The sequence below is a fragment of the Oreochromis niloticus genome, linkage group LG12 (genome assembly GCF_001858045.2).
Source record: "Oreochromis niloticus isolate F11D_XX linkage group LG12, O_niloticus_UMD_NMBU, whole genome shotgun sequence".
In the NCBI taxonomy this organism is placed as follows: Eukaryota; Metazoa; Chordata; class Actinopteri; order Cichliformes; family Cichlidae; genus Oreochromis; species Oreochromis niloticus.
The window spans coordinates 10,825,684-10,852,766 of record NC_031977.2 but is presented as its reverse complement, the minus strand read 5'-3'; the positions used below and the strand labels follow the sequence as shown (position 1 = coordinate 10,852,766).

Sequence of the window (27,083 nt, the reverse complement as noted above, 5' to 3'; positions counted from 1 at the left end):
AGAAGAAAAAGAAGTGAAATGGGCTAGCAGCACTCCGCCGCTTACACTCATGTTTCCAGGGGGCCGTATAGAAGGCGGACTTGTAAACATTACAAGCATGGTGCACTACCGTAGGCGGTCTGTGTGCAACTTTAAGATGAGCTAGCCTTGCTCTTAGGTGCTGCTACGTGTTAAGTTACGGACAAGGAAATGTAATTGGAGCTCAGCTAAGAGAGCTCATTGAAACGCAGATGTCGGTGCCGTCAGCTTTTCGCGAATATTTCGCGTTAAGTAGCTAATTAGCACGTCAGCCCTGCTTTCAGTGGAGATATGAAATTACTTTTCCTTGCCTGTCTCAGCCCCAAAACTGGGAACCATACTACAGCTGAGAGAATAAGGTAACAAACATAGCCGCTAAGTGTAGCTGATTCTTATAGCTGGTATGATTCATTAATTAGCGCGTGACACTATGAGGCAATAACGGCGTATTTAACTTCATCAGGGCAAGTGTCGTTGGTAAAATCGCCTACTTCACTGTGAAATAAGTGTAACAAGTTGGCTCCAAATACAAACCTTATCGTGTAATGAGACACCTTAAGATGAGTAGCAGTAAACACGGGTGTTGCCGGTGACCTTGGCTTCTGTTCTTATCAGGAACTGAGCTTAATTTAATGTGATTGGTAACACTTGTCCGTCTACTGTTTCATGTTAAAATGGCTCCACGGAAAACGTTTCCTAGCTTTAACCATTATGAATTTGCTCGAACACTCCGTCTTCCTTCCTGCCTTCCATAAGCAAATGTTAATTTTATGTTTTAGGTCCTACATTGAGTCAGCAGGACACACTTGCGAGCTCAGAGACGCAGGAGAGTTTCAGTCTCCTGCTGATGTGGTAAATCTGGTCTCTGAACATCCTAAGTTTGAAGCTGCACTGGCTATTCATCTTTTCAAAGCGGGCAGACTTCTCATGGGTAAACTGACTTGCTGCTATATCATCTACTTATCAGCTGTACACTTTAAATCAGTTTCCTTTTTTGCTGTCAGAATAATGGGTCTGCAAACGTACAGCTTTCAGTCCCACACTACCTTTTTTTATGTCTATTCTTTACAACAGATATTGAAATACCCTTTGGCGTAATCTTTGGCGGCACAGACATAAATGAAGATGTGAAAGTGGAGCAGAAGCGTGTGGTTATGGAACAGGTGCTACTGAAAGCCAGGTGATGTTGTACTGTTGCAAATTCCTATTTTAAAACTTCCGGATGGCTCCAAAACTAGTACATGAACTTTAGTCCCTCATATCACACATATTCCATACCATTTATCAAATGATTTTGGAAAAGTTTCATTTAAAATAACTGAAGAGTCACAATTTGCAAAAGAGTCTACATTATAAATAATGTGATTTCTGCCTCATCTGTTGGCTTTGTTAATTAGACTAAGAGGCTGCATCTACAGCACATTTGTTAGCATCTTACGATAGGACAAGGAGCACAGATGCATTAGAGGTGGAAATGGAAAAACAGTGAGAAATTCAAATTGTCCAGTTTAGCAGAAGCTTATCAGTTCTTGCGTTTATTACATTTGTGCATTGCAAAGCACTGAGGTCAAACTCAATGCAGGGAAGCTTTTGCACAACCAACTCTGATGCAAGCCTTTCTTTCTGCTCTGTTTCTACAGTGCGTTACGTCTCTGAGAAGATTTTTAAAAGTGCATTGCAGTCAATAAAATCTCATCAATATCCATTCCTACACATGCCGTTAATCATGTATGCATTATATTTTTGGAGTGTCATTTCAAGAGGACTGCTCATTACAGGAAATACCCTGTAACATGTCTCCCATGAGAAGGAGCTGCTGATTATATCAAATTTGGCAGTTATCATTAATCATGACTTTATCCATGATTAATATCTAGTATGTTAGTAATGTGTCATATCATATTTTTTTGCCAACTTCCTTTTTTTATAAAGGTTTGATTCAGATGTCTCCAACCTGAAGTGCGAGCAGGAAGTAAATGTCACCACTTTCATATCTTTTATTAAAATTATTCACATGAAATCAGAAAGCTTCTAATCCACTAATCATGTGATTTTTATGTATTTTTTTCAGTCTTGGATATAACAACAAATCACAAATAACACTGCCGTCTCAATAAAAGCTTAAAATATTTTTTTTCCCTCAATACATAAATTCCAGGTTTTCACTGGGGGTAAAAACCCCCCCAAAACTCTGGATCTGTACAAGATCTTCTGGCCCTTGGGGCATGAAGAATCATAGACTGTATATAAAGGATGGACGTAGCTTCAAGTCAGAATTCATTCTATCTAATGATCAGGAGGGGGCGAGACAGCTGTTTGCATGGATTAGTGGTGTGTAGATTGATACTGAAACATTGATTCCATATTAAAATATCAATATTTATGCAATTTGGAGTGAATTTGCAGTTTATGAGTCACAAGAACAAAATAGAAAGTAATTATATTATTGGGATCGCCTAAATCGTCGTCTACGTGTAGCACTTTGCTAAATTTTGGAAAGTGACTTACGTCTAGGCTTTGTGTTGATGTTTAAATGCAAATTTGCAAATTATTCCCAATTAAAGTCAAACAAGAGGATAAAGCAGCGTATGTCCTACAGGCATAGCTACCTTATGGCTGAGAAGTTCCTCCTGAATCGTTGTGCGGCGTCCTTTAGTTTATCAGTCAGGTCCACGCCTCCCTCATCATGTCCAGGTTCAAAATACCAAAATGGCTTCAAAGCACGACCTCACAAACTACTGAGTTACATCACTGTGACTACGTCCATCTTTAATAAACAATCTATAGAAAGAATGAGACTGAAAGAATTCAAGCTAACCACTAGTTTAGCAGGCTAATGGCTAATCTGGCTAATCTAAATCTTGCGCCCTAATCCAAGCCGACATCACGCTGAAGTGTCTCAGTTTTCTAGCTGATTAAAGTAGATGGCAATAAATCTAGAAAAAGACCTTCTAGAGGAACGTGCGAGAGCCTGTTTTCCAAACCTTCAAACATCTCAATCCACCCGCCTCCCACTATTAGTGCCATCTCACCCCAACCTTGATCACAAAGTTCCATCACCACCCAGGGCTTGTTTGCCCATTTAATATTGCACACTTACAAATGAAAATTAGTATCTTCTTTCAGTTTTTTTGTTTCATTTTTGTTTCTTTGCTCTACATTCCCTTCATTTTCCTGCTTGTATTCTTTCTCTTTTTGTACTGAAATCCTTTCGCTTCGAGCTACAAGCAGTTTTTCTGCTCTCGTTCTGCTCTGCCTGCAGATTTCTGTGTTTTAGTGTTGTTAGCACAGCTTTTTTTTCCCCTTTTATTGTTGTCAAAATCGTTATTACTTGTAAAAGGCTGTAATTTACTGCCTATAGTGAAAATTCTTGTTTTGCTGAAATGCCTCGCACAGCAGTGATAATGAAGTGTTTCTTTGTTCCCAATCAGGTTTGCTGTTGCATTTACTGACAAACTGAAAGAAGAGGCAGAGTTATTTTTGGTATGATTATGCGCTTATGTTTTTTGATACACTGACTGAAGTAATTCGTAGTTCAGTTGAGTCGAGCACATTTTAGGCAATCTCTCTGAGGATCGCTGATAGTGTTGCATTGGGTTGAACACATGAAATTTAGTGACAAAAGGGAGAGAAGAAGAATTACTCTTTTTCCCTCATCTCTGCACATCTAACCAGAAGTTGTAAATTTTGGATTGATAGTTGCAGAAGTTACAAAAAAATGCCCCCCTCCCCCAATGAGAGGAGGACTGGGCTTTCAGGAGGGGCTGTCCAGTCATTTGACATGCAGTTTAAACTTTGATGCATGATGGTTACACATGCAGATGTCTCTTTTTTTTACACATGCCCTATGTTTGCCCACAGTTTCATCTATTTAAATTCACCCAGATCCTTACTCTGTCTGCTTAATTGCAGCTTATAATAAGAGAGAAAGTTTTTGTTTACATTTTTACAGCACATCTGCAGACGGCAGGAGCCTGACAGCGTCAATAAATACAGCAGAAGGGCTCTGACTATACAAACACAATATCCTGCCCTGTCCCGTAATAGTCTGGCATTAAAACAATATTACAGTGTTTTATTTTCAGATTAGATTCCAGCCATAGGCTGCAGATTGAGGCAAGTGGAGTGCTTTATCTCTGCCATTTAGTGCTGACAGCTGGTAGACAGGACAGGCACTGAGAGGCATCGCCAAGCTTTTTATTGTGACAGAAAACACACATAGCGGATGGATCTGGTGTGATAACATCCAGTCAATTTCTTTCCCGTCCCCTCTGATTTATTTTTCGGCACCCGCATTATCTTAGCGACTGCTTTCCTGAGTCTCTTTTTAAAGTTTGTACTCTGTTTAAATATGCTTAGAACACAAAGAGCTTTAAATGGCTGTCTCTATTGTTGGCCATAAAAAAAGAGAGAAGCACAGTTGGTGATAATCAAATGTAATTTCTATAAACAAACGCTGCCAATAATTGCTGATTGCATTCTGTTTAGTTGTTTTAACCACTTCTTTTTCATTTTTTTCCCTGAAGGTGTCCCAAAGCAGCAAAATCTACGTCCAGCCTCAAGGTAAATTCTGCAGGATGGACATCCTCGCCTGATGCTGTGCATCCCTGACTCACCATTGAAGTGTTGCACTAATCAGCTTTGACATTTTTCCCTCCATTATCATACTGTCTGCAGTACAGAGTTGTGTTTGCTCTTGCCATTGGCCACCGTAGCATGTAGGACAGCCCAAATCACTCTTCCATGTTGTTTACCACCGGTATCCTTGTTTGGCAAATAGTGTCCCTTCATAGATTAGACGAGAGCCCCCGGGCCAGCTGCATGGCTGAGCCCCAACCAGTGAAAGCTTAATTTTCAGGCTTGTCCCCAGAGAGTGATCATGCTGAAGTGCTTTTTACACAGAACACAAAAATTGTATTTTGGATCACTGTTAATTTTGAGCACTGTGCACTATTTTTTATGAAGTTCACTATGGCTGTTTCTGTGTTTATATTACAGGCATCCAGACAGACGTTACTGAGAAATTCTGCTGGACTGAATTCCTGAGGAGCTCAGGTACTATTAGTGCTTCAGGTTGTCATCATTCCAGGTACACTTTCCAAATTGTGTAATCAACAGTGGAAAATTTGATTTTAGATGGTCTTTTTTTGTTTGATGATGGTGGAAAATCAGTTATTTATCCAAAGTGATAAAAAATATTGCTATTTGTTGTACTGACCCCTTAATGGAAGGCCTTAAAGAAAATATTGAAATTATGTTCACAGTGCTGTGCAGAAGTCTAGACCTACCTCTCATTTCTTTAGGAAAATGAGAAGTAGGTGCAGCAATTTATTAGTATGTGCATAGATGGAAACATTATAATATACAGTAAAGTATAAAGAAGTTACAGAGTTTATACAATTCATATGAGCTTGAAAGTCGGTGTTTGGTGTCACTACTTTTATTCTTCAAGTCCAAACTGTCTCAAGCTTTCTTGTAATTTCTGTAAGTAGTCTTCAGGATTGTTGTCCAGGCCTCTTGAAGGACATTCAAAGCTCTTCTTTGGATGTTTCTGCTGTTTGTTTTGTTTGTTACAAATATGATCCCACGCTGCTTCAATAATGTTGGGGGTCGAGGCTCTGGGGAGGCCAATCCAGTGACTTTTTTCTATCCAGGATCCTTTTAATGCTTTGGCAGTCTGTCTTCATAATTCCATCGATTTTAAGGAGATCCCCAACACCTCTGGGTGAAATGCAGCCGCAAACAATGCCAGAGCCTCCACTGTGTTATACAGATGGCTGTAGACACTCACTGTTGTACGCTGCCTCTCTCCATTATATTGACAATAATGAATCAAAAATGTCATATTTGAGTTTATCACTCCTATAGACCCTTTGCCATTGATTTTCAATTGCGTTCTTGTGTAATTTTCTCCTTGTTTCCATTCCTTAAAAATGGCATCTTGACAGCCAGCCTTCCACTGGCACCATTTCTGATGAGGCTTCAGTGAACAGTAAATTTCCAGATGCATCTCTCAGGTCATACCTCCGGTCTTTGCTGGATTTTTTAAAAGTGTCTTTTTGAAAGCTAAACATCTGCTGAAGATTGCTTTTTAGGTCTGCCACTTGTTCTTTTGTCTTCCACTTGTCCAGTTTCCTCAAATTGTTCAAGGACACTGCAAACCATACTGAGATATGCCGAGTTGTCTGCTAACAGTGCAAATCACATTGTTGGTGCAAAAACAGTATTTTATGCCTGTCAAACTGTGTTATCTTTGACATGTAGATTCAGCTAAAGAAAAGTTAGCAAATTATATGTTTTTGCGATAGTTTGCTGTAAACAGAAAGGTTAAAGATTCAATTTAAAATTTGTCTAAGCTAAGTTATCTGTTATGTGCAGAAACAACACTGTTTTATCCCTTGAGTTAGGTACCTTTTTTATGCTTGAGTGATTCACAAGTTGGGGTTAAGTGGCTTAACAATTTCCAAAGGAAAACTTCAGAAAGCCTGGAGAGCTATTGCTGAAAAGCACTTTAAAAAATTACAAGTCTGGTTTCTTGGAAGCAAAATATAAAGGACTGAGGGATAACTCGCAACTTTTCCACAGTACTGTGTTTTTCTGCTGTGCTTAACTTTCTATTGTATTTATTCTTTTTTTGTTGGTGTTTTTATATTGGATGCTTATTCACAAAAGTGTTACTATGCCTGCTTTATAAACCAGGTTTAGTGGTGTTGTTTTCACCATCTATACATAAGCGTGTAATATTTTGCAAGCGTTTTCAACATGGTATACAAGCGATAGCCTACATTATTTTTTCTCACTCCAGTTGAGCAACTACACAGACCATGATAGGACCAAAATGACAGGCATGCACCACCCTGACCTGAAATAGGAGTGCATAAAAGTACTAGTGGTGGTTGTCTCAGAAACCAGAGTCTGTCATTGAATATATACCTTTTCCCTTCTCTCCACCAGCCTTCCAACTCCCATTTCAGTTGCTCAGTAACTATGTACTGTTACTCGGAGCCTCATCCAGACTTTAAATTGCACATTGTAACATGATGTCCATCCCAAGTACATTAGTGCTCAGGGAGAACCCCATTGAGTACAGAGAGGAACAGTTGATTAATAGCATTCAAGCCCAGGGCCATTTATCACCACGTTTCCCATCCATACCAAGTAATACACATTTTCCACAGTCGTTTTTCCATTTATTATACTTGAAATGAGAGTCGGCTCTAGTGTGCCTTTTCAGAAGCGATGAAAGCCCTGTAATCTGACTCGTAGTTGTTTTTAGAGATGTAAACAATTTAGCAGTTTCTTCATCCTTGCTATTTTATCATGGGGATTTGTTAGTATTTTATTTATTTATTACTTTTTGTCTGTTTGTCTGCGGTGGATGTGGGACGGCTACATTTCAAATGATTAAGAATAATTTTTTAAAATTATAAATTTTTTTGCCAACAGTCTCACGATTGCTTTGATAAAATAAATCACACACACGTGGTTTTAACTTGTGTTTGATCAGGACTAGAACGAGAATCTCATTCAGACAAACTGACCCTGTAGTCTTTGCTCTATTAGAAATGTGCCTTTGTTAGGCTAACATTGCTTAAGAAGTCATTAGGCGTTGTTTTTTTTTTTAGTTATCACTGGGTGTGCTCGGCTTTCTGCTGTCTAAAAGATTAGATTTTCCATATCCTGCTTTTGAACAATGATTTTCAAAAGGAAATGATTTTGTTATCCTTAAACAGAAGAACGCAGTCTGACAGAAGTAACTCCTGCAGCAACCTGTTTTCTCTCCCACCAGGTTTCATCCTACCGTTGTCCTCACATACACTCCCAGCACTGCAGAGGGCACCATCCCATGTGTTCATTCACTCCTGCCAGATCCTGCTGCATATTGATTTACTTATTCATTCCCTCCATCTTGTCTGACATGAATTAATTCTTATTAAATTGTGAAATCTACAGTAATTTATATATAGGCAAGCTCAACACGAATGGAAGTTTGGGCATGGCCGTATTTAGTGGCCACGTACTGCAGTGTAGAAAAAAAACCTTCAACTAGTGGACATAAAAGAGCCAAAGCATCCCTCCTGTCTGATTGAAGATAGACGACTAGTCTGTATGTGTCTCTGTTTTACCCTTTGGATGTCATAGCCTCCAAAGGAACAGGCTTGAGCACTGAATTTCAGAGTCTTTCTCTCGATGAAAGTCACTTTGTGAGTGTGTACATGTCTGTGTAGGTTGTTTTGGGCCCATGCTGTGTGCCTGGCGAGATGGGGTTAAGGGGATAGATGAAGTCCAGCACTATAGAGTGATATTTTCAGTCACTAAAGGATGATGGGAAATGAGCAGGGAGTTTGCTGTTTTACAGTTACAGGGCTCTCGAAGAGCACGATTATTAATCAGGTTCCACAGGAAGCGTTCAGTGAAGTTAATGTAAGTAAAAATCAGAGGATAAGCAATAATTAACAGTAGTTAATATAGTCATAGTGATGTTTTTAGCTCCTTTCAGACATGCACTCCTCTTTGTTACTCTGATGGCATATGAATGCGTCCGTTTCATGTGTGAATGTGTAACCTGGCACACTCCAGCACCAGTGTAACATTTAGGTATTACTACAAAAAATGCACAGATGAGTAGTAAAACGGCACACTCTGAGTGCCTGTTGGCACATAATGTGCGTGATCTCATTGCTCAGGTGACTTAAAGCCATAAACCCTTAAACAGCAATAAAATGAGGAACAAAATCTTTGCATGATCAGCCCAGTCTCATGTTAGTGCGTGTAATAGTCATGAAAAAACCAAAATCAGCTTTCATCCACACAAATAGTTGGTGTGTGTGTGTTTCTGTCTGTTTATATTTTTATAGTATATTCTCTGTTGAATGCATGAGTGCATAAAATATACTTCCTGCTACTTTCATAAAACATAGCAAGCATGAAGTGGTCACCATGGTAACAAAAGTTTTTTTTTAGGACATGTAAGCTGTTGTATTTTAACCCGACCCATCGTCCTTTTCCAAACCTAACCCAGGAGTTTGTAATGCTTCGACCTAACCAAGCAACACATTTTTTAATAAATGGTTGATTTAAAAATGATACAAGTGATTTGTGAAAATCCGTGACTTGCGTGACTCTGGCGTGAGAGGCAACATGAATTTGTCCACTGCCACAAACAGTTTTAAAAAGTCATGTTCAAGAACCAAAAAATAATGTAGGGAATTTCGTGTTGGGAAATATATATGTATTAAGTAACGTAAAGTTAAGGTTGAGCAACACAAATCAACAGATTAAGTCTTGATTATTCATCAAACTCCCATAACAGCAGATTTGTGAGACGCTCGCTGTCAGTCGCTTTTCACTGAACTCTCTAATCTGCTCGGGGATGTTAAACGAATAGTTATGTCTATAACTTCTGTTCCCTGAAGGAGAGGAACGAGGTACAACACAAGGTGGCCCCACTGAGCAGTTTGGCTCGGTGAAGAGCGGCTATCGAACTGAGGGATGACCGTGATGACGGCGGCTATATGTGCAGGCGGGGCCGTGCACGTGTCATCACACGTCATCTGCCTTAAAGGCGTGAATAAAGGTTTCTTCAGCCAGGACACGCGAGGGCGTGATATCCCATACTTATGTGTTGTACCGAGTGAATCGACTGAAAGGGAACACTCTTTTATTCTGCACAGAAGACAGTTTAAAAATAAGGATTTTTATTTTTAATTTAACTTTTTTAATTTCAGCACTAACAGTGGTTTATTAACAGTTATATAGAGCAATGAGAGTTTTTATATAGAGTGTATTTCTTTCATTAATTGCTATGAATCCTTTTTATCAGAGAGGCCTCTTACTATTTCTGGCATAATAGTAAGAGGTACAGAGCCCGGCCAAGGATTCGTTAGTTCACCTTTTTGTTTGCTCTGTATACAAATGACTGTGCTCACTCCCAGCATAATCAGTATGTTATAAAAGTTTAAGGTGTCACTGTTGTTTTTACCTAACCTAGCTACACCCCTGAAGAATTTACTGTAGATCCCAGATCAGCTGGAGGTCATCCCTCGAGTATCACACTTTTCCCAGACATTAGACAGGTCCCTGCAGGGTCCATGTTGATAGTGCACTCACTTGACACAGACATGTGGAAAATGTTTGTGTGAAAATTCATCAACATTTACATTTTTGCTTATTTCTTTTAATTTTTTTGCTTGAACAAAACAGCATGCAGAACAGATAACGTCTCTGTACGTGAGCTCAATATTAAAAAAATTAGAGGGGAAAAAAGGTTGGAGCTGGCGGGGGTCTGAGTATGTTATCAAGATGAGGCAGTCTGTTTTAAGTCTGTCGTTTATCAAACATGATATGAAATAAACTCCAAAATTATGTATCCAAGTAAGCATAATAAAGTAGATTTAAATAAAATAGCTGGAACAAAATGTGAACAGGGTAAGTGAGCTAATCTACAGACATGGTTGGTAAAGAATTTAACATAATCAATAAAAGAATTGAAATTGAAAAATAAATCAGAGCTCCCTTCCATCTTTATTTTCTGAGTGTTTGGTGTCTGCAGTAATATTACCGTATTTTTCAGACCATTTCACTGTCGATGAACGGGTCTGTTTTCATACATAAGGTGCACCGGTTTATAAGGCGCACTGTTGATTTTTGAGAAAATTAAAGGATTTTAAGTGCGCCTTATAGTCCGAAAAGTGCGGTATATAATTGTTTTATAACACTGCTATGGAGTCCTATCTTATGTTGGTTTGGAAACCCTATACTCGAGTCTAAAGCTAAAATTTAAAATGTGTTTAAGAGGGCAGGAAAGATCATGGGAACAGAAACAGTGACTGTTCACCAGGACATTTTTGAACACTGTTTGCATGCATGAATCTCTGGCAGGAGATTTACAGAATTCCTTTGTGTATGCAGAAGCAACATAAACATGTATTTGCCCCTCTGTCTGTTAGCGGATAAATGAACAGCTCATCTTGGACAGAAAGAAAAGTAGAGAGGCTTTGATGAGGCGTCATTAATTAGTCATCTGTTTGTATATTTACTTTAAGGCCTGCATTTCCTAAAGTTTGCCCATTTAAGGTTTTGTTGCGATGTTTGTTGTTTTTTGATCAAGCAGCTGCCTAATCCTGGACGACTTTCTCCTGTGGGTGACAATAAAGGGATCTTATCTTTACATCTACTATAGATTGAAATGTTTACAAGTACAACTTGACAGTAAAGTCTTTACCACTATGAAGACAAGTCTTTGACAGGTCAGATTAACGAGGCTCACGGGTAAAGACTCTAATCCAGGAGCGATAGAGTCGCCCGCATTCAAACACGTGCCACAGTGGCAGTGACCTCATTACTTATAATAAATGATCTGCCATATTTAGACGGTATCGATCAGGATGTGACAGTAGATGACACTGGGCACTTCAGATAACTAAGCTGTCACACAGTGTCACAGTTTGAGTGATACAGTAATGGCCTGAGTCATTCAGGTTTTTCAAAGTCTATACGGATGCCTTCTCATAACTACATAAAGGATGTGGCCTCTTTAATTATCAAATTAACTATTAAGGTATTGGCACTAGATTAAGAAAACAATATCTTAATGAGCAAAATGTACTGTCAGAGCCTTTGGTTAGTATTTTATAATGAGAGGGTAATGTGGCTTGCTGTATGAAAATAATCAACATTGAGCTTCAGTATAATTATATCATGTTTATTGGTTTAAGAATTACCGGATAAAACATTTTTTTAAAGTGCATTTTATGTAAACTTCCAAGGCGAAAGGTGGGATTGGGGGTTGATCAAAACAAGTTACAGCATATGAACAAAGATCATTTTGCCTGCATTTTCCCCATCTGCCAAAAACTCAGGTGATTCTGTGAAGAGGTCAGGTGGGAAGCCTTAATTGATTTTTTTGATATTGTTTGATTTTACTGTTTTTGTGGGGTTTTTTGTCTTTGTACTCTCATAACTAGCTTTCAGACTGATGTTTTGGTATTGAAAGAACAGAGATGGACACAAATGGTCCATGACATACCTTTTGCTCCTTTGTTTTAAACACATTTGTACAGAATAATAATTATTATAACAAAAAAAGAGATTTTTAGAATTGCTGCAAATGCTGTTTGAGAGTTCAGGTTATTTGTAGATTTGTAGCAGTGTTCCCACATTTATAGTCCCAGTCTTAAGCCTGGTCAGTTGCTCCGTGGTTGGATTGACTCTAGCATGTTATAAGACGTCAAGTATAATTGATTTTAACTGACCAAAATGCAGGTCATGTCACAGCTCGTGTGTGCGGTTCTCATGTGGTGTGTGAAATTGCTTATCACACATTCGTCACATTTCATCTGTAGTTTGGGCAAAAACTTTTCAGCTACCTCAAAGCATAAGATGTACAGTGGAAGTGCTAATTATTGGAATTTTTCAAATTAAAAGTTTTTAAATGAATGCAGTTTTTCATACCTGAGTTTTTCGATTATATCATTTTTTTGTCTAGTCCAAAAAAACCATCCCGTGCAGCTCAGCAGATGAAAGCGGAGCTGTTCAGATAGATATGTTCTCTTCCAGCAATGCAGAGACATACGCATGCACACATGCTGATTAAAGCATTACAGGGGTTGTTACCCTTCTGAAATCAAAGGCAAACAAACAAAAACTATGATGTGCATAGATCTCACAGAACTACACAGACAGAGAAAGAATATTGCTTCTGGCACGTCATATGATTTGTACAATTTGTTTAGTTTTATTCCCAGAGGGAAAATGAATTTTGTCTTAGATTCCCAAAAATATATATTTTTTTTCCTCACTGGGTTTTTTTCATTTTGACAGGTCTGTGCTAAGACATGATTCCAGCTCCTGTATTATTTTCCTGCAGCTTGTTCGGAGGCACTGACAGGACGTTTAACTTCGCTGGCACGTTTTCAGATCGTGTGAATCAATGCGAGGAAGTTTGATACATCCCACAGATGCAAAAGCTTTTTTTTTTTTTTTTCTCCTAGGATCGAGGTCAGTGCCCAGTCTCCAGGCTGTCATTTTAAGATGCTCTTTAATAGCATTAAAGAGCTGCTTCAGCCTTCTGATCTGGACTTATCTGGCAGCAGGGGATTTCACTCGAGTGTCACTGTGCTGCAACCACAGGCTTGGTGCTCTGTGGTTTGATTTCTGAAATGGTTTGTTTTTTAGCATTTCGCTTTTTTTTTTTTGTTTGTTTCTTTAAACTTGGACAGAGTTTCTAAAAATTTTTAAAGATTTGGCTTGAATTGGTAGCACCATTGCCAAAAAGGTTTTCGCAGCAGTGATTTTGCATTTTGGGTCGTTTCAAACACGGGATATAAGGATTAAAAATGATTTTTCTGACAATTTTCTGTGGCCAACTATACCATTATTTACCACTGATTGCAGAAAGTAATGTAATTTTATTTATTTGTTCGACTTCAGCCTTAAAGTATTGCTGTTGTACCGGCTTTGCTTTAAATTTGCATAAAACCACAGTCTTCTCTGACATAAAGGCTCAAAAATCAATGTCGATAAAGTCTAAATCTTCTTTTCACAAGGCTTTCTGCTCTGCATTTGGCAGTCCAACCAGCTTTTGGATAAATTTCCCCGCAGTTGTGTGTATATAGTCATGGTCCCCAGAGCATCAAACCTACTTTAATAATCTATGAATTCTTTTTGTGTAACCAGCAGGTCAAAATTTGCACTTTCTGCTGGAAAATATGCCAACATCTATTTGATGGATTGGTAAAAAAAAAATGCAGACATTCAGGGTTCTCTTACACATCCTAATGATTTTGGCAGACTTCTGACTCTCCATCTATCCTCTAAAGTAGAGAATGTATTCAAAGTCACAAACGTCAACAAGGTTGACACAGATGTTAGCATTCCTCTCAGGATAAACTGTAACTTTTTACGAATGCTTAACATTAAATTTGTTGCAACAATCAGTTAAAAATTTGACATTGTCCAACACTTTTTTTTAAAGATCAAATGCGTGATGAACAAATACTCTTCAAAGGGTCATCTCCCTGGTTGGAGCTAGTCACAGTGCATACACTGAGCCATAGATGGATGTTTCTGCAGTCAGATCATTGCTTACAAAGGGAGCTTTGTTGTATTTTAAACAGTAATCTGCTTAGTATGTGGCTGTGACGGACAGCCACTTAACATCTTCTCCTCATAGACTAGAATTGGATATGGATGCCATAAATCTGATTCTGTTCATCTGGATGTTTTGTTTTCAGTGGGTTCATCACTCACTCACTCATCCAAGTGACATCTACAGTCTCAGCTGACTGCAGGTTTCCCCAAACTTATAAACAGTGCATAGTGACTGAAACTAGCTCCACTGACTAACAATGGGCTGTGAGGACTTTTTCATATCAGTCCCATTAACATAGAGTTGGGGACTAGCAACAGTCACAGCACGGTGAGATGGTGAAAGATATATCCATAAGCCCTCTCCTCAGTTCAGAGGACGGACCTCCCTGCCTCTCTTATAGTTGGGGAAACTGCAGTTAGCTGAAGTCACTGAAGAAGTCATTTGTGTGAGCGATGAAATGTACTGAAAGCGTTACGTCCAGATGAACAGAATCAACTTTCTGGGATTTAGTAACCTGCATGATTGAGCATGCATCGAGACAACTGAGTGTGACGTCAGTTACCTCAGTAAGCTAAAAATGATTTGAAAGTGTAAACTCACGAGTTTGAGTCGTCCTTGAGCTCCATTTTGTTCTCTCAAGAATGTTTTGTTCATTTTGTTTTATTCTAGTCAATAAAGAGACTAAAACAGGAAACAATCCTTGAACACAATACAAAGTCTAGCGAGGACATCCAAGAAGTACCTAGCAGTGATGTTGAGGAAACATCCATAATGTTGGTTCAAGTTTAATTTTGGAACTGCTTTGTTTCCTGGGTTTGACTATATATGCAGTAGAAGTAGGTACACCCTTGTGCAATCGCTTAAATCATTGCACAGTCTAGCTGTATTACTTGTTGTTGAACTGTATGGTATTTTGCCCTTGTGCAAAATTAAAAACTAAAAATACAGGGTCACAGTTAGAATGCAGTTCAGTCGCAGTAAAGCCCAGCACAAATTCTACAGTGAAGATTTAAGTTTTTTCAGCATTTTGTATTTCTAACTTTGATTTTTATGACAAATACTCAATTCTCAAACTTCTACACTTATTCAGAGTTTTTTTTGTGTGTTCAGCTTTTTTTTATTTTTGCTCGAGGGGATCTGCTTCTCTACAGTCCTGTTCAAACAGATGAGCGATAGAAATACTCGCCAGGATTTTGGTGTAACTCTTGGCATTTGTGTTGTCATGTGTAAATGGCGTCTTTCCAATATGGTCTGGTCTACATTAATAAATAACCCCAGTGCCAAGTCTGTCGCTATGCAAGTGGATGACTGTACAAGCACCGCTCGGTGCATGACGGCATATTAGGAAGATCATTAGTCACCAGTCTTAGTGTGTCATTTCACACCTTTGTGCCATCTCACAGTCACATTTTTCAGTTCCCCATGCGTGACAGACTTCATGCAGTTAGCAGGAATAACAGGAAATCACAGATCAGTCATTACAGGCTTGTGTGTCTCTCGATCAGTACTCACTTTTGTTGTACTGTGCTTGTACTGCTTTGTTGTAACATTTTCAGTAATGTTTTTTAAGTGCAAATTGAAGTGCTATTGCTTACTGATGTTGTATACTATGTCCCTTTTCTATAAAGCTTATAGTTAGGGCTGGATCAGGTGACCCTGAACTGTCCCTTAAATGCGCTGCAATAGGTCCAGGCTGCTGGGGACCTCTTTTACAATCTATGTGTTTATACACCACTATTAACAACCATTAATCATGGGTTATTATGAATCTCTGACCTTGCTTCATACTGTGTCTTTTGTCCTGTCTCTCTGCTCTCTTCTCTTTCCCTCATAGATGGCTGCCCCTCCATGTTTCTCTGGTTCAGACAGATGTTTCTTCCTGTTAAAAGGGAGTTTTTCCTCCCCATTGTCTCCTGCTCATAGGTCATCTGATTGATGGGGTTTTATCTGTATTATTGTAGGATCTATATCTTGTGCCTTGAGGTGATTGTTTTTATGATTTGGTGCTATATGAAAACAAAAAATGAATTTAGTTGTATATGTGAATGCCCCACACTAAGACTAACTGTGTAACATTATAGTACATTCTTCTGTTATTTTGACATGTCATCTATTACACACTAAGCAGTTGTGACAGTAATTGTGGTTCGCCTCGACTTGAAGGCGAGTACAGTGTAGTTGTACTTTTGAAGTGAAGGGTCTGTTGACTAATGTGAGGTCTGAGACTGACAGGCTAGGTCGTGTGTTGCCTTTATGATGGGGTGGTGTATTAGGGTCAGGACTTTTAGCTGTTGTCTTTGCCAGGTCAGGTGCACTAGAGTAGCTGCTGGCATTGTGCACGTTTGTGTGCCTGCCAGTTTCTGATAATCTCTGGATTGAATGTGATAGCCGGATGATATTTGAGAGGAGCAGATTCCACAGCATTGCAGTTAAAGCCTAATTCTCCAGATGTTTGATGTTAGCTCGATATTGGCCCGGCTAATTTTTTTTTTTATTTAGAGCTGATCAGTGAGCAAATTGTCACCCAAATATTCAAAGTCTGTAGTTATGATGCTGCATTACACACTGATTAGGGTGCGACCTTCCAGTGTTTTCAGCAGACTATTTCCCTGCTGATCAGAGAATTGTGCGAGCACATTAGTCACCGCTGTCTTATTTTCTTCATGACCTTGGTTGATGTATTGCTTTCATTATCTGCTGATGTACTTGGGATGTTCATTATGCAGTGTTTTGATATTGTGGCGCTGTCTTTCTGTTTGTCTGGCTTCTCTCCAGGTGTAAGGACTGAGCATGTGGATGAGCTGCGTGTCTTCCTATTGGTCTGTGGCCTCAGAAGAGTCAAAGACCCCCTCTATTTGGTGGAGGTTTTTTCAAGTATGCTGTGATTTTATTCATTATGTTATATTGTTGAATTTATTTCATTGTATTTGCTATGAAATGCATGTCCATAACATGATCTGGCGATGAGATCAAGCCTATCAGCGCTCAGACCCAACCCGTTATTGAAACTAGAAATAAATACCAGTAAATATGATTATGGAAGCTGCATGAAAAATTGCTTATGCTGTCTGTGGGAACTAAGGTACCAAAAAAAAGTACTGTCGAATTTTGAGATTGAAAAGTATTTTAGGCATCAGTCCTGGTGAGATCCTAAATGTTCACCAAATACAGAGAACATATGAAATGAAAAATAACTGAACTCTCTTAGGCAAGCTGTCAGTTGTCTTCCAACAGAGAGACATTCAAAATACTTTTGTTCCGTTGTCTGCAAAAATGATCCCACACTGCTTCAGTAAGGTCTGGGGAGGCCAATCCATGACTGATAGTGATCAATCACCGTGTGTTTGGGATCATTGTCATGTCGAAAAAAACTGGCTTTCAGTCCAGTTGTTGCGTAATTTCGCATACCTGAGCCTTTTCTTTCAGTTTGCAGCCTTCCACCTACATCATTTCTGATGACATTTCAGTGATTAACTTAAGGGCCAGGTTCGTGTGAGGTCTTTGCTGGGTTTTTTGCTATTTCCTAAACTCATGATTTTCAGATGTTGTTGATCTGCAGCCAGACTACAACTCTGTTGTCTCAGGCTGCAACTTGCAGCAGTAAACAAGCTATTACACGTGGATTTAATGGCATCTTTTTGCTTGCAGCCTCGTTGACTCATATGATCCATATCTCCACCTGCTGCAGATTCTGGTTGGAGTGACCCTTCAGCTTGTAGCAGATATTATGGAGAACAGAGCAGGGAGTGCTGTCGTCATCTCCAGTCAGAATAAGAGAGTACCTGGATAAAAAGCTAAATGACATCCAGGATCAATACAACAGTGACCTGGCCATCATCCAGACAGGGAAACACAAGACTGGATAGACAAGAGCAAACTGGTTAGCAACAGGAATATTGCAAGTGGTGAATTAGCCAAGTATATTGGTGCATACTGTGCCCCTCATCAAAACCTTTGTGAATCTCATCTTCTGAGATCCCTACCAAAGTACTTAAAATGATCTTTATGGTAGTTGCGCTGCAGGAGGTGCCACCATGGTCACATTTTGCTATGATGACACATGTAAATACAGTGAGGGGTGGCCCTATTAACCAGCTTAACCTTAATGCCTTTCTTAATGTATCTGCTGTTGTAGAGGCCATGTCCCAATCAATTAGATGTCAAACGTTGAGTTCCATCTAATTGAAAGTGTTTGTATAAGTGCAGCGGGGCAGCTCGTTCTCATTTTCTCAGGTCTTGCCTTCATGGTTTTTATGGTTTTTCTTTCTTTGATGGATATCCTGAATGTCTTATTAGGTACCTAATATTTTGCCTCTAATTAACACGAGTGGTTTCTTTTTCAAACCCCCCATATATACTGTGACTTTCACAGCACGCAGTTATTGTAATGAGACATCACTAGAGGGCGTCAACATTGTATATTAATGTTGAGGAGAGCTACACGGTTTAAGTTTCACATTCACGTTCTTAGAATTAACACGTACTGTCCACGAGTGTCGTGCGTTAAACAAGCTTGTGGGAATCTGTGCAAGAACAGCCTCACTTCTTTTGAGAACTTGCTCATTTAAAAAACCCCCACAAAAAAAACAAACTGCAGTGTTGTTGTTTACATCACCGGTTATATTTAATGTTTTTCAGAGTGGCATTGTGAGAATCTGCTGAATGTGTTAGTCATTATTGGGCCCAAGGTAAGTAAACAGTCCTTATGCACTAGGTTTTGTTTTGTTTGTTTCTTTGTTTGTATGCTTTTGTTTTTGTTTTTTCCCTTTTCTGCCATGTGCCTCTGTACTGTCACTCTGTGTACTGCTGAAATTACCTAGAAACATCCCCCGGGAATTCAGGCAGTCTCTAATTGGATAGAGCAGACATACAGGCTTTAGTTGTTATGCTGGAATTAACGGACAGTGCTGGAAGGAAATGTCTTCTGAATACTGGGGAAGGGTCAGCTGTAGTGGTGGTTTGTTGTTTTGTTTTGGGGTTTTTTTGGCATTACCTGCTTCACATTAGCAACTTGCCTTTTACTAATGACCTGTGTGGGGGTGGAGCAAACTCATTTTAATCCTCATAATATGTATCTGCACGTGTACGGCGAGCACAAGTTACAGGTTTTGCCGCCCTGTCACATGTAATCATGTTTCTGTGCTGCGTGTCTCCCTGAAAACATTAAGTGCTCAGGTACAAGCTGTGTGTCTTCATGTCAAACAGTGCAAATAAATAAGTGGAAAATAGCAATTGAACTCTCAAACCCTGTCGTGAGTAACCTCATGCATCAATCAACTAGTCAGTCACACAATCAGATTAGAGTTTTTTTATTTATTTATGTTGATTTTTTTTTTTGCTTTTTAAAAAAATCAGGTTGGAGTTTTATGTTAAAATTCTTGTCATATCCCAGAGAACAGCAGCAGCCTCTGTTCTTTGTTTTTTTCTGTTTCATTTCCAATCTCTCACCCATTGTTTTCTGTTTGCATGTCTTCATCTTCTCTTCTCTCCCCCCCACCCGACTCGCTTTGATACGGCATCAATGTACAGTACTTTAGCATCTGTTCTTTCTTTCAAACAGTGGTCTCAGGCAAAAGGTACGTTCTGCTTTAGCTTTGCACAGAAACAACTCAATTAGGCATGGCCACGGGCTTGTATGCACCGTCTCACTGCTGCTTCTTGCTTTTTTCGCGAGGCTTTGCTGCTGCTGCTGTTTGATGAAACGGTTCAGTCGAAGCAGAAACATGTGATTCATCGTGACACGTCTGAATCACAGGCATGTTTGTTCAAGAAATGGAAAGATATTAATTTTATACTAAAAATGTTTCCGTGTGACAGCCAGATTTCAGCTGTGTTAATTTAAGGATTATATTTTTTGTGGAACAGTGTTGAACAGATTAAACGAAGTGAAGGGAAAAAGATCTAAAAATGCAAAGAGGAGGTGGAATGAGACATCCCTCGCTCAGGCTGTCATGACATCACAGAAATCAGTATCGCTACTTCATTCAAGTAATAAGCGCTGTGGCTTTGCAGCATCTGTCATTAAGAGGAAAATTCAGGTCAGTTTGTCAGCGATGACACATCTGACTTCTCTGTAAATGGGCTTTAAATTACCGAGTAAAATAAATCTGGACAATTCCAAAAAGGGAACGTTATCTCTCGTAACGATAGCAGGCTTTCACCTTATTTATTTGCTGAGAGCGAAAATGAAATCTAAATATATCTCTCTCAAACATCAGTAAAGGTATGACAGAATTATTAGAATGAACAGGAACACTGAAGCTTTCGCCGTATGACGTAGCTTTGTTTTTTTGGCTCACTATAAAACAGCGCCAGTTGGGCTTAAACCGTGTATTTTTGCCAGTATCTTCATCATCTTGATCCGACCCCTGCTCGTGTTATAATTCCTGCAGAATCCCAGATCGCTCCAGGATGTAAAACTGCATTTCTTTTTTAATAGATCTTAAAAAATAATTTGATGAAGGCATTTTATGAGCTATAAAATAAAACGAGAAAAATGTAGCAGCTTGCTTAGTAGCATCTTTGACCCGCATTGCTATGCTTTGACTTTTCTGTGGACAGGCTAATGCACATAAATCCCACATTGCAATTAATCAGATTGGCCACCCTGCCCACCCTGACCCCAATCTCTGAAAATGCAGGATTTCCCTGAGAATGATTTTCTCCTGATAGAAGTTCTTAATTGTGTCATTCGTTATTTTATATCCCAGTGATTAGGGCACTGCAGGTATCCTTAATAAAAAAGGAAAAACAGAAATTTTGTTGCACATGTTTCGGTCATTTTTGTTTTGCCTCTTATTTTTCAGATTGATCCCGTTCTTACTGCTGAAGTAGAAACGGTTGTTAAAAGGTAGGCCTTCAGCTTCCTTTGTGTTCAAACTGTCAGTTTTGTCTGTTTAATTGCCGCGATGTTCCATCTTTTCAGACTTGCCTGCCTTTGTGCTTATTTCATGCGGTGCGTTGAAAAACAAACGCAGCTCACACGTATCGTAACATAATGTGAACAGAATGCAAAGTAGAGCCGAGCGCCAAGGTCCTCTTTTTATTATCTGTCCTCCCACACTCGAGTCTCCGCCGATCTTTCAGTTTTTCGCCACAGGGCCTCACCACAACAGAGATCTTTGCGGCAGGAAGCTGCCCTCTCTGCTTAAGACTTTACCTGGATGCTCCGTTCATGTCACACATAGTGCAGCTGTGTTTCCTTGCCTGAGCTTGTCACTGCTGTTCAGCATCATTCACGCCTCTGTGAGCCCTGAGTCACACAGAACTGAGTTTTGCCACTGCTTTTACAGAACAGCAGGGGTGTTCTTGGCCCAGGAGAGGTGCCAACAGGAGCTTCATGCTGCCATGAAAAGGTGCTTCGCTGTGGTCAACAGCTCTGTTTCAGAGGGTATGTCAGCAGCCATCTTGGAGGTAAACATCTTCGAGGATGGTGGGTAATTGGACGGCAGGGCAGCACGATGTTCCGACATTGGCAAGAATAACAGTTTATTTATTTATCCAGGCATCTTACAGAGGAGCTTTTGTTTTTTAATCTAAGCAACGTGAATCTTCTGCACTGTTTGTTGTTCAGCTACAATGCTATCTGGACACTTCTGGGACAATTACCCAAATTAATTGCTTGACTCCAATCTTCCCATTCCTGAGTGAGCAAATCCTCTTAATCTTTTTTAAACACAGGCAATTAAGACAATCCACAGTAGGCTTAAAGTGTTATTAGTTTGTTAGCATGTTTCACTTAACAAGGTATTAGCTTGCACAGATTGTTAATTCTTAAAGTGAACCGAAGCGCAGAATGGCGGCGCTGTACACCATCGGAAATGCTCAAGTGATTGCTTCTTAACAATGACAGGATAAACAAGAAACTTTTGCCTTTGACTTGTGCTTTCTGTCTTCACCAGGCCATGGATCTCGGGGTACCTGTGCTGGCTAGAAACATTCCAGGAAATGCAGCTGTGGTGCAGCATGAGGTCACCGGCCTTCTGTATTCTTCGCCTCAGGTATATATTGGCTGACCAGCTCTGTAGTTAAGCTAAGCGCCGTAGTCCATAAACATAATGACTGTGTTTATGGACTACAGAGAGGATAAACTGTTGCCAGGGCTACAGGGACTCCTTTCACCTCAGCTGACCAGAAAAGTACACAACCGCATTAAGTAGCACCGACACACTGACTGAGAACAACTGGAGGGTTTTATGTCCTCTCCTTGCATAACTGGATAAAATAACAAGTCTCACAGTTTTAATCAGAAACTTTTGACATCATTTTGTAAACTTTGTAGCGGTTTTATCACAAGTCCAGTCTGAGCAGGTAAAATATAACAAAAGGCCGCTCCTTGTGTTATATTTTATTTTATGTTTCCTCAGGTGCTTGGATTAGAATCAAAAGAAGTGCACCCTTTAGGGAGAGAACAAAGATACCATATTACCACATAGTGATGCAACAATTAGCAGTAAGGTGGAAAGTAAGTAATCCCCCATGAGAACTGCTCAGTCTGATATTCAATGAGGTTTAATGCAATGGGAGATAACAAAGGATAAGGCCAATTGGCAGGGATTAAGCGTTGTATTGTCAAGACCATGCTGTAGCGTGATGTTGTTGTAATGGTGGGGATAATTCCTCCCTGCACGTGTGCTCCACTGAGCTGCTGGTAGGAAGCTCACACAGATGGTTGCAGCAACTTGGGCCGGATAAACGAGGACCTCGGCCAGGACCGACGGGCAGCGAGTGCTAGTCTTTGAGCCGCCTTTGCAGTACCTCCCGTGCAGGACTTTTCGCACACGCTAAAGTCTTTCCTTATTCTTTCCACTGACAGTATTTCTTGTTCTTCAAGATGGAATTACATGAGGAGTGTGGGTATTAAGAAATGTGTCGAGCAAAGTAAACACAAAAGCACTCACGAGCTTTAAAGAGGAAAAATGGCCTGTCCTGTCGGGCTCTGTAATTTGCACCAAGAGTGAAGTGAATATAAGCGCTCCTCTCATAAGTTGAGCTTTAATCCTTTTGCTGTGAGGATTTATAGCCCTCATATGTCCATACAGAAGAGCCGTTTCCCACCAAGAGCCTCTCCAGACATAATCACATCACTTGAAGTGAAGTAAAGCAAAATGGCCTGCTGACTGGCAGTGGCTAAAACTTTGTGTGCCCATTGGCTCAGTGCTGCAGTGAATGTTGGCTGTCATGTTGCAAGAACACTTCAAGGCACTTTGACTTCATTTTGTTGGAGGCTTCTGACAGCCTGCTGGGCCAGCAGATGAGCAAACTAGGATTCTGAATGCTGAGTGGATGGACCTCATTTCTATGAATACGTGATGGTGTTATTACTCCCTTTTTTTAAACTGTTGCTCTTTTATCCTTGTCTTTTCTTCGCCATGTTCCCAACACGGCTGGTTGTACAGTATCGTTTTTTTTCTAACTGTATCGCTTTGTTTGTTTTTCTCTTTTTACATAAGCAAATGAGAGGTGGCAGCTATTAGGATAGAAAAAGGGGGTCTGTTGGGCATCCATATTTAGATATGGAGCCACAAATATCTCCATCCTTTGGCTATGTAGAGACACTTTTGAAGTATTTGCTAATCAGTGCACAGGCTTCTATCTGAGTTCTGTTCTTGTGCTTTGGATTATCGTTTATGCTTTAAAAAAATATCTCCAGGCACCTTCACTGGCAAGCTTCGAGTGGCATTTGGCAGTGAATGAGACTAATTTTGCCTTTATCCTTGCCAGGAATTTGTGCGTCAATCTCAGAGGCTGTTGTCAGATCACGAGCTGAGAGAGAGAGTGGTGAGGAATGGAAAACTCTACGTGGAAGAGCATCATGGCGTGAAACAGGAGAGAGAAACTTACCAGCGACTGGTGGACACTTTGCACTGAGCACATTTAATTGCAATCTGTAAACTTTCTCAGGGGCTTCAGCAGGAGAGAAGAAGAGCGCGACACTAGTCTCTCTTTGTTGCACAGGTATAATTATGCCCGTTTGCATAACAATGCGGTTTTATCTGTACTACCTGACTGAAGAATTATGACGAAGAGTGCTTTAAACCAAAGACATGTGACATTTATGATGGACTCTTATTTATGGTTTAATTATGATAAAGGCATGGATACTGTGATTATTCATTCTGCATATTAAATGGTTATTGTTCTAAAAAATTATTATGTTTCTCTTTATCAGACTTTTCCAAATGAAGTCCAAGATTTTTCCAGGTTATGCTACCCCTTTGTTTTTTTTAATGCTGCAATAACTGGGTTACACAAAGAGAATGAACCAGTATAACTTTGTTTAAAAGATAGAATGGCACAAAAGTCATTTTGATTGCTGTTACAAAGGTTGATTATGATGTCGTACCACACCAGTGTAAGCACTGTAACAAAGACCTGTAAAATCAAGAACTGCATTAGTTCAGGCAGGCCACAAAGACGAGCTCGGCCACGATCCCAGCATGACGGTGAGTCCCAGCGCTAGCCTACTTCAGCTAACTGCTCAGTTGATGGTCTTCTATACATCCAACTGACAAATCCCATGTAGGAAGCACTGTTTAAGCTGCTTCAGCCCGCACACACTTGCTGCACATCTTCAAGTCGCTTTGCAAACGACCTTCACCCCAGCTCCCGTGTGTCTTTCTTCTTCCTGATGTGTTTTTTCTGTGTTGGGTCTCGATGCTGCTCTCCCCACCTCATGCTGTCCACATATCCACGTAGAAATCTGTGAGGGGTCCCGAAACAGAGCCACTTTTCCGAATGTAAAGTACTGCAGATGGAAATAACCTTCATCTCTGAATTAAGCAAAGAAAAAACTGCAGCAGATGACCAACTCAAGTGGCTGGTGCTTAACATAGGAAATCAATTAATAGGCAATATTGAAGATTAGTCCGTTTTAATTTTAAAAAAGCAACTGAAAATTAACCCAACTTAAAATTACAAATACATCTTTTATGTTGCATAATAGAAAACACCCCTTTTGGTTCTTATTATTTTAATCAAAGCCGTATGTCTAGTGAAATCAGTGTCAGATTATGCTCTATATCAGGGGTGCCCAATCCTAGTCCTCGAGAGCTACTGTCCTGCAGCTTTTAGATGCATCCCTACTCCAACACAGCTGAATCAAATGGTTTGATGACCTCTTCAGCATGCCATCAAGTTTGGCAAAGGCCTGATAACAAGACATTCATTTGATTCAGGTGTGTTGGAACAAGGATGAATCTAAAAGCTGCAGGAAAGTAGCTCTCGAGGACTAGGATTGGGCACCCCTGCTCTATATTACAACTGATATGGGATATATTTGCAATTTGGAGACACTTTCTCTGGGTGTCTTTGTACTGTATGCATCGGCATGTGAGTGCAACCATTTAGAAGTAGATATCCACATGCAGCTTTAATATTTGGTGGCTTTGTGTGAAAAGGGAGTCCGTCTGAATTGGCCGTCTCAAACACGATCACACACATCTAACTCTCCAATATTAACAATAATATACAGTACATGTACATGTAAAAGGCCTTGATAGGTAATGAAATGTAGAGGAGGGCAATTCCAAAATCACAAATTCTCGACAGTTTTCAGAGTTGACAAAGGCATTGAGGTGATCAAAGCCACATCTGCTGTACATGTGAGGTCTGATCAGGTTCTCTATTATAACTGGTCCCCAGGCTCTGTGATGGGCACTTGAGGTTCCTCCCCACAGCTGTCCTCCTTTCCAACCCAATGGATGCCATGGCCGTTCTCTCTGGGTGGGAGATGTGGTGAATGCTGGCGCTCTAGTGTGGAGAAGGTTGTGAACTGGACTCTCTTTCTCTTGCTGGTGGGCGAGTGGAGGGACTCTGTGGGCATCGGTTTGCCTCTGAGGGAGCCTACGCAACTGAGGGGAGAATCTGTGACGGAGGCCAGACAACTGGGCCTCCTGGAAAGAGAGCCAGTCTTATCAGGCCCAATGTCTATCACAGTGGTTGTAGTTTGGGAGTCTTGCTGGACCGGGCTGCCCGGCACGCTCATCACCAGCTCAGCATCTGTGCCCAGCCATACCCAGTCGTGCCTGTGGCCTGTGGGTTCCTGGCCGTGAGAGGGCGGTTTCTTGTGCCTGAACTTAACAACATATGAGACACAGTTTACCAGAAAAACCAGGATGGCCAGGCAAAAGACACCCAACAGAGCATACATGCCAATTTCCAAGTCTGTTAGAGGCCTGTTTGCCAAAACTTCTTCACCACCAACTTCTATTTCTGTCGTCCCCTGCCCAGGGGTTTCAACCTTGGTGGGGAAGTTGTTGGAGTTTACCAGATTCCTAGGAACTTTCACCGTGCTGGTGAAGCTAACACTGCTCATATCCTCCACTATCATGTTGTCTGACCCGTATCCTTTGCTGTTCTCACCAGGGCTGCTCATTAGGCTGACATTAGCCACAGTAGTAGGACTACCAGGGTTTCCTGAATTACTGGTTTTACCCACTCCTCCGAGGCTACCGCTGGTTATCAGGGTTCTTTCTGTAGATTTGATGGTGGTCGTGATCTTCTGCATGGCGCTTTCTTCTCTGTCTAAGTTCGGCATGCGTGGTGAAGCATCCTGGGATGGCTTTCTCTGCTTCCTCTGACGCTCCACTTCTTCCCCATCGTTCCCATAGTCAGTTTCCTTGTTGCTAACAGTACTGCTGTCGAATATTCCATCTGATCGCCTAGTGTTCGCTTGAAATTTGACCTTGAGGGTGCCGTTGCCTACTGCAAAAGTACTTTTGCGTTTGGACTTCTGACAGGCCTCACAGATGGACATCTCTACTCTGACCAAGACTCCCTCGCCCTCTCCTTCTGCCACCACAGCTGGCGGCGTGCCCTGCACCGACACCACTCCCTGATCTAGAGAGGTCACCGTCACACGGAAAAAGGATTGATCATAAATGTCAAGAGGTGTCTGATTGCCATCACTGAACTGTATCCAGGCACTGACCAAAGCTTCCTAAGAGAACAAAGAAATTGTAAAAAGATTGTA

The 27,083-nt window shown here is 40.4% G+C and overlaps 3 protein-coding genes across 5 annotated transcripts in view; 1 reads left to right on the top strand and 2 right to left on the bottom strand.

The window, feature by feature from the left end:
• slc15a4 (solute carrier family 15 member 4) overlaps positions 1 to 696 on the bottom strand; it is a 28,802-nt gene extending 28,106 nt beyond the window's left edge. Inside the window, exon 1 of the mRNA XM_013271589.3 lies at positions 553 to 696. The gene's annotated coding sequence lies outside the window, so the exon portion shown is untranslated. The remainder of the gene's footprint in view (positions 1 to 552) is intronic.
• Positions 87 to 24,260, top strand: glt1d1 (glycosyltransferase 1 domain containing 1). The gene is made up of 12 exons (XM_003445633.5): positions 87 to 377; positions 798 to 949; positions 1,093 to 1,198; positions 3,450 to 3,501; positions 4,545 to 4,581; positions 5,017 to 5,073; positions 16,886 to 16,984; positions 18,749 to 18,798; positions 20,917 to 20,960; positions 21,403 to 21,523; positions 22,012 to 22,110; positions 23,834 to 24,260. The coding sequence occupies exons 1-12, from the start codon at positions 310 to 312 to the stop codon at positions 23,978 to 23,980; spliced, it is 1,032 nt and encodes a 343-aa protein (XP_003445681.1). The 5' UTR covers positions 87 to 309; the 3' UTR covers positions 23,981 to 24,260.
• Positions 24,018 to 27,083, bottom strand: part of LOC100697685 (transmembrane protein 132D) — a 54,475-nt gene continuing 51,409 nt past the window's right edge. For all 3 annotated transcript variants that reach the window (XM_019365775.2, XM_019365776.2, XM_019365774.2), the window contains one exon: positions 24,018 to 27,050. In XM_019365775.2, coding sequence (XP_019221320.1) covers positions 25,737 to 27,050 — 1,314 coding nt within the window. In that variant the 3' untranslated portion in view covers positions 24,018 to 25,736. The remainder of the gene's footprint in view (positions 27,051 to 27,083) is intronic.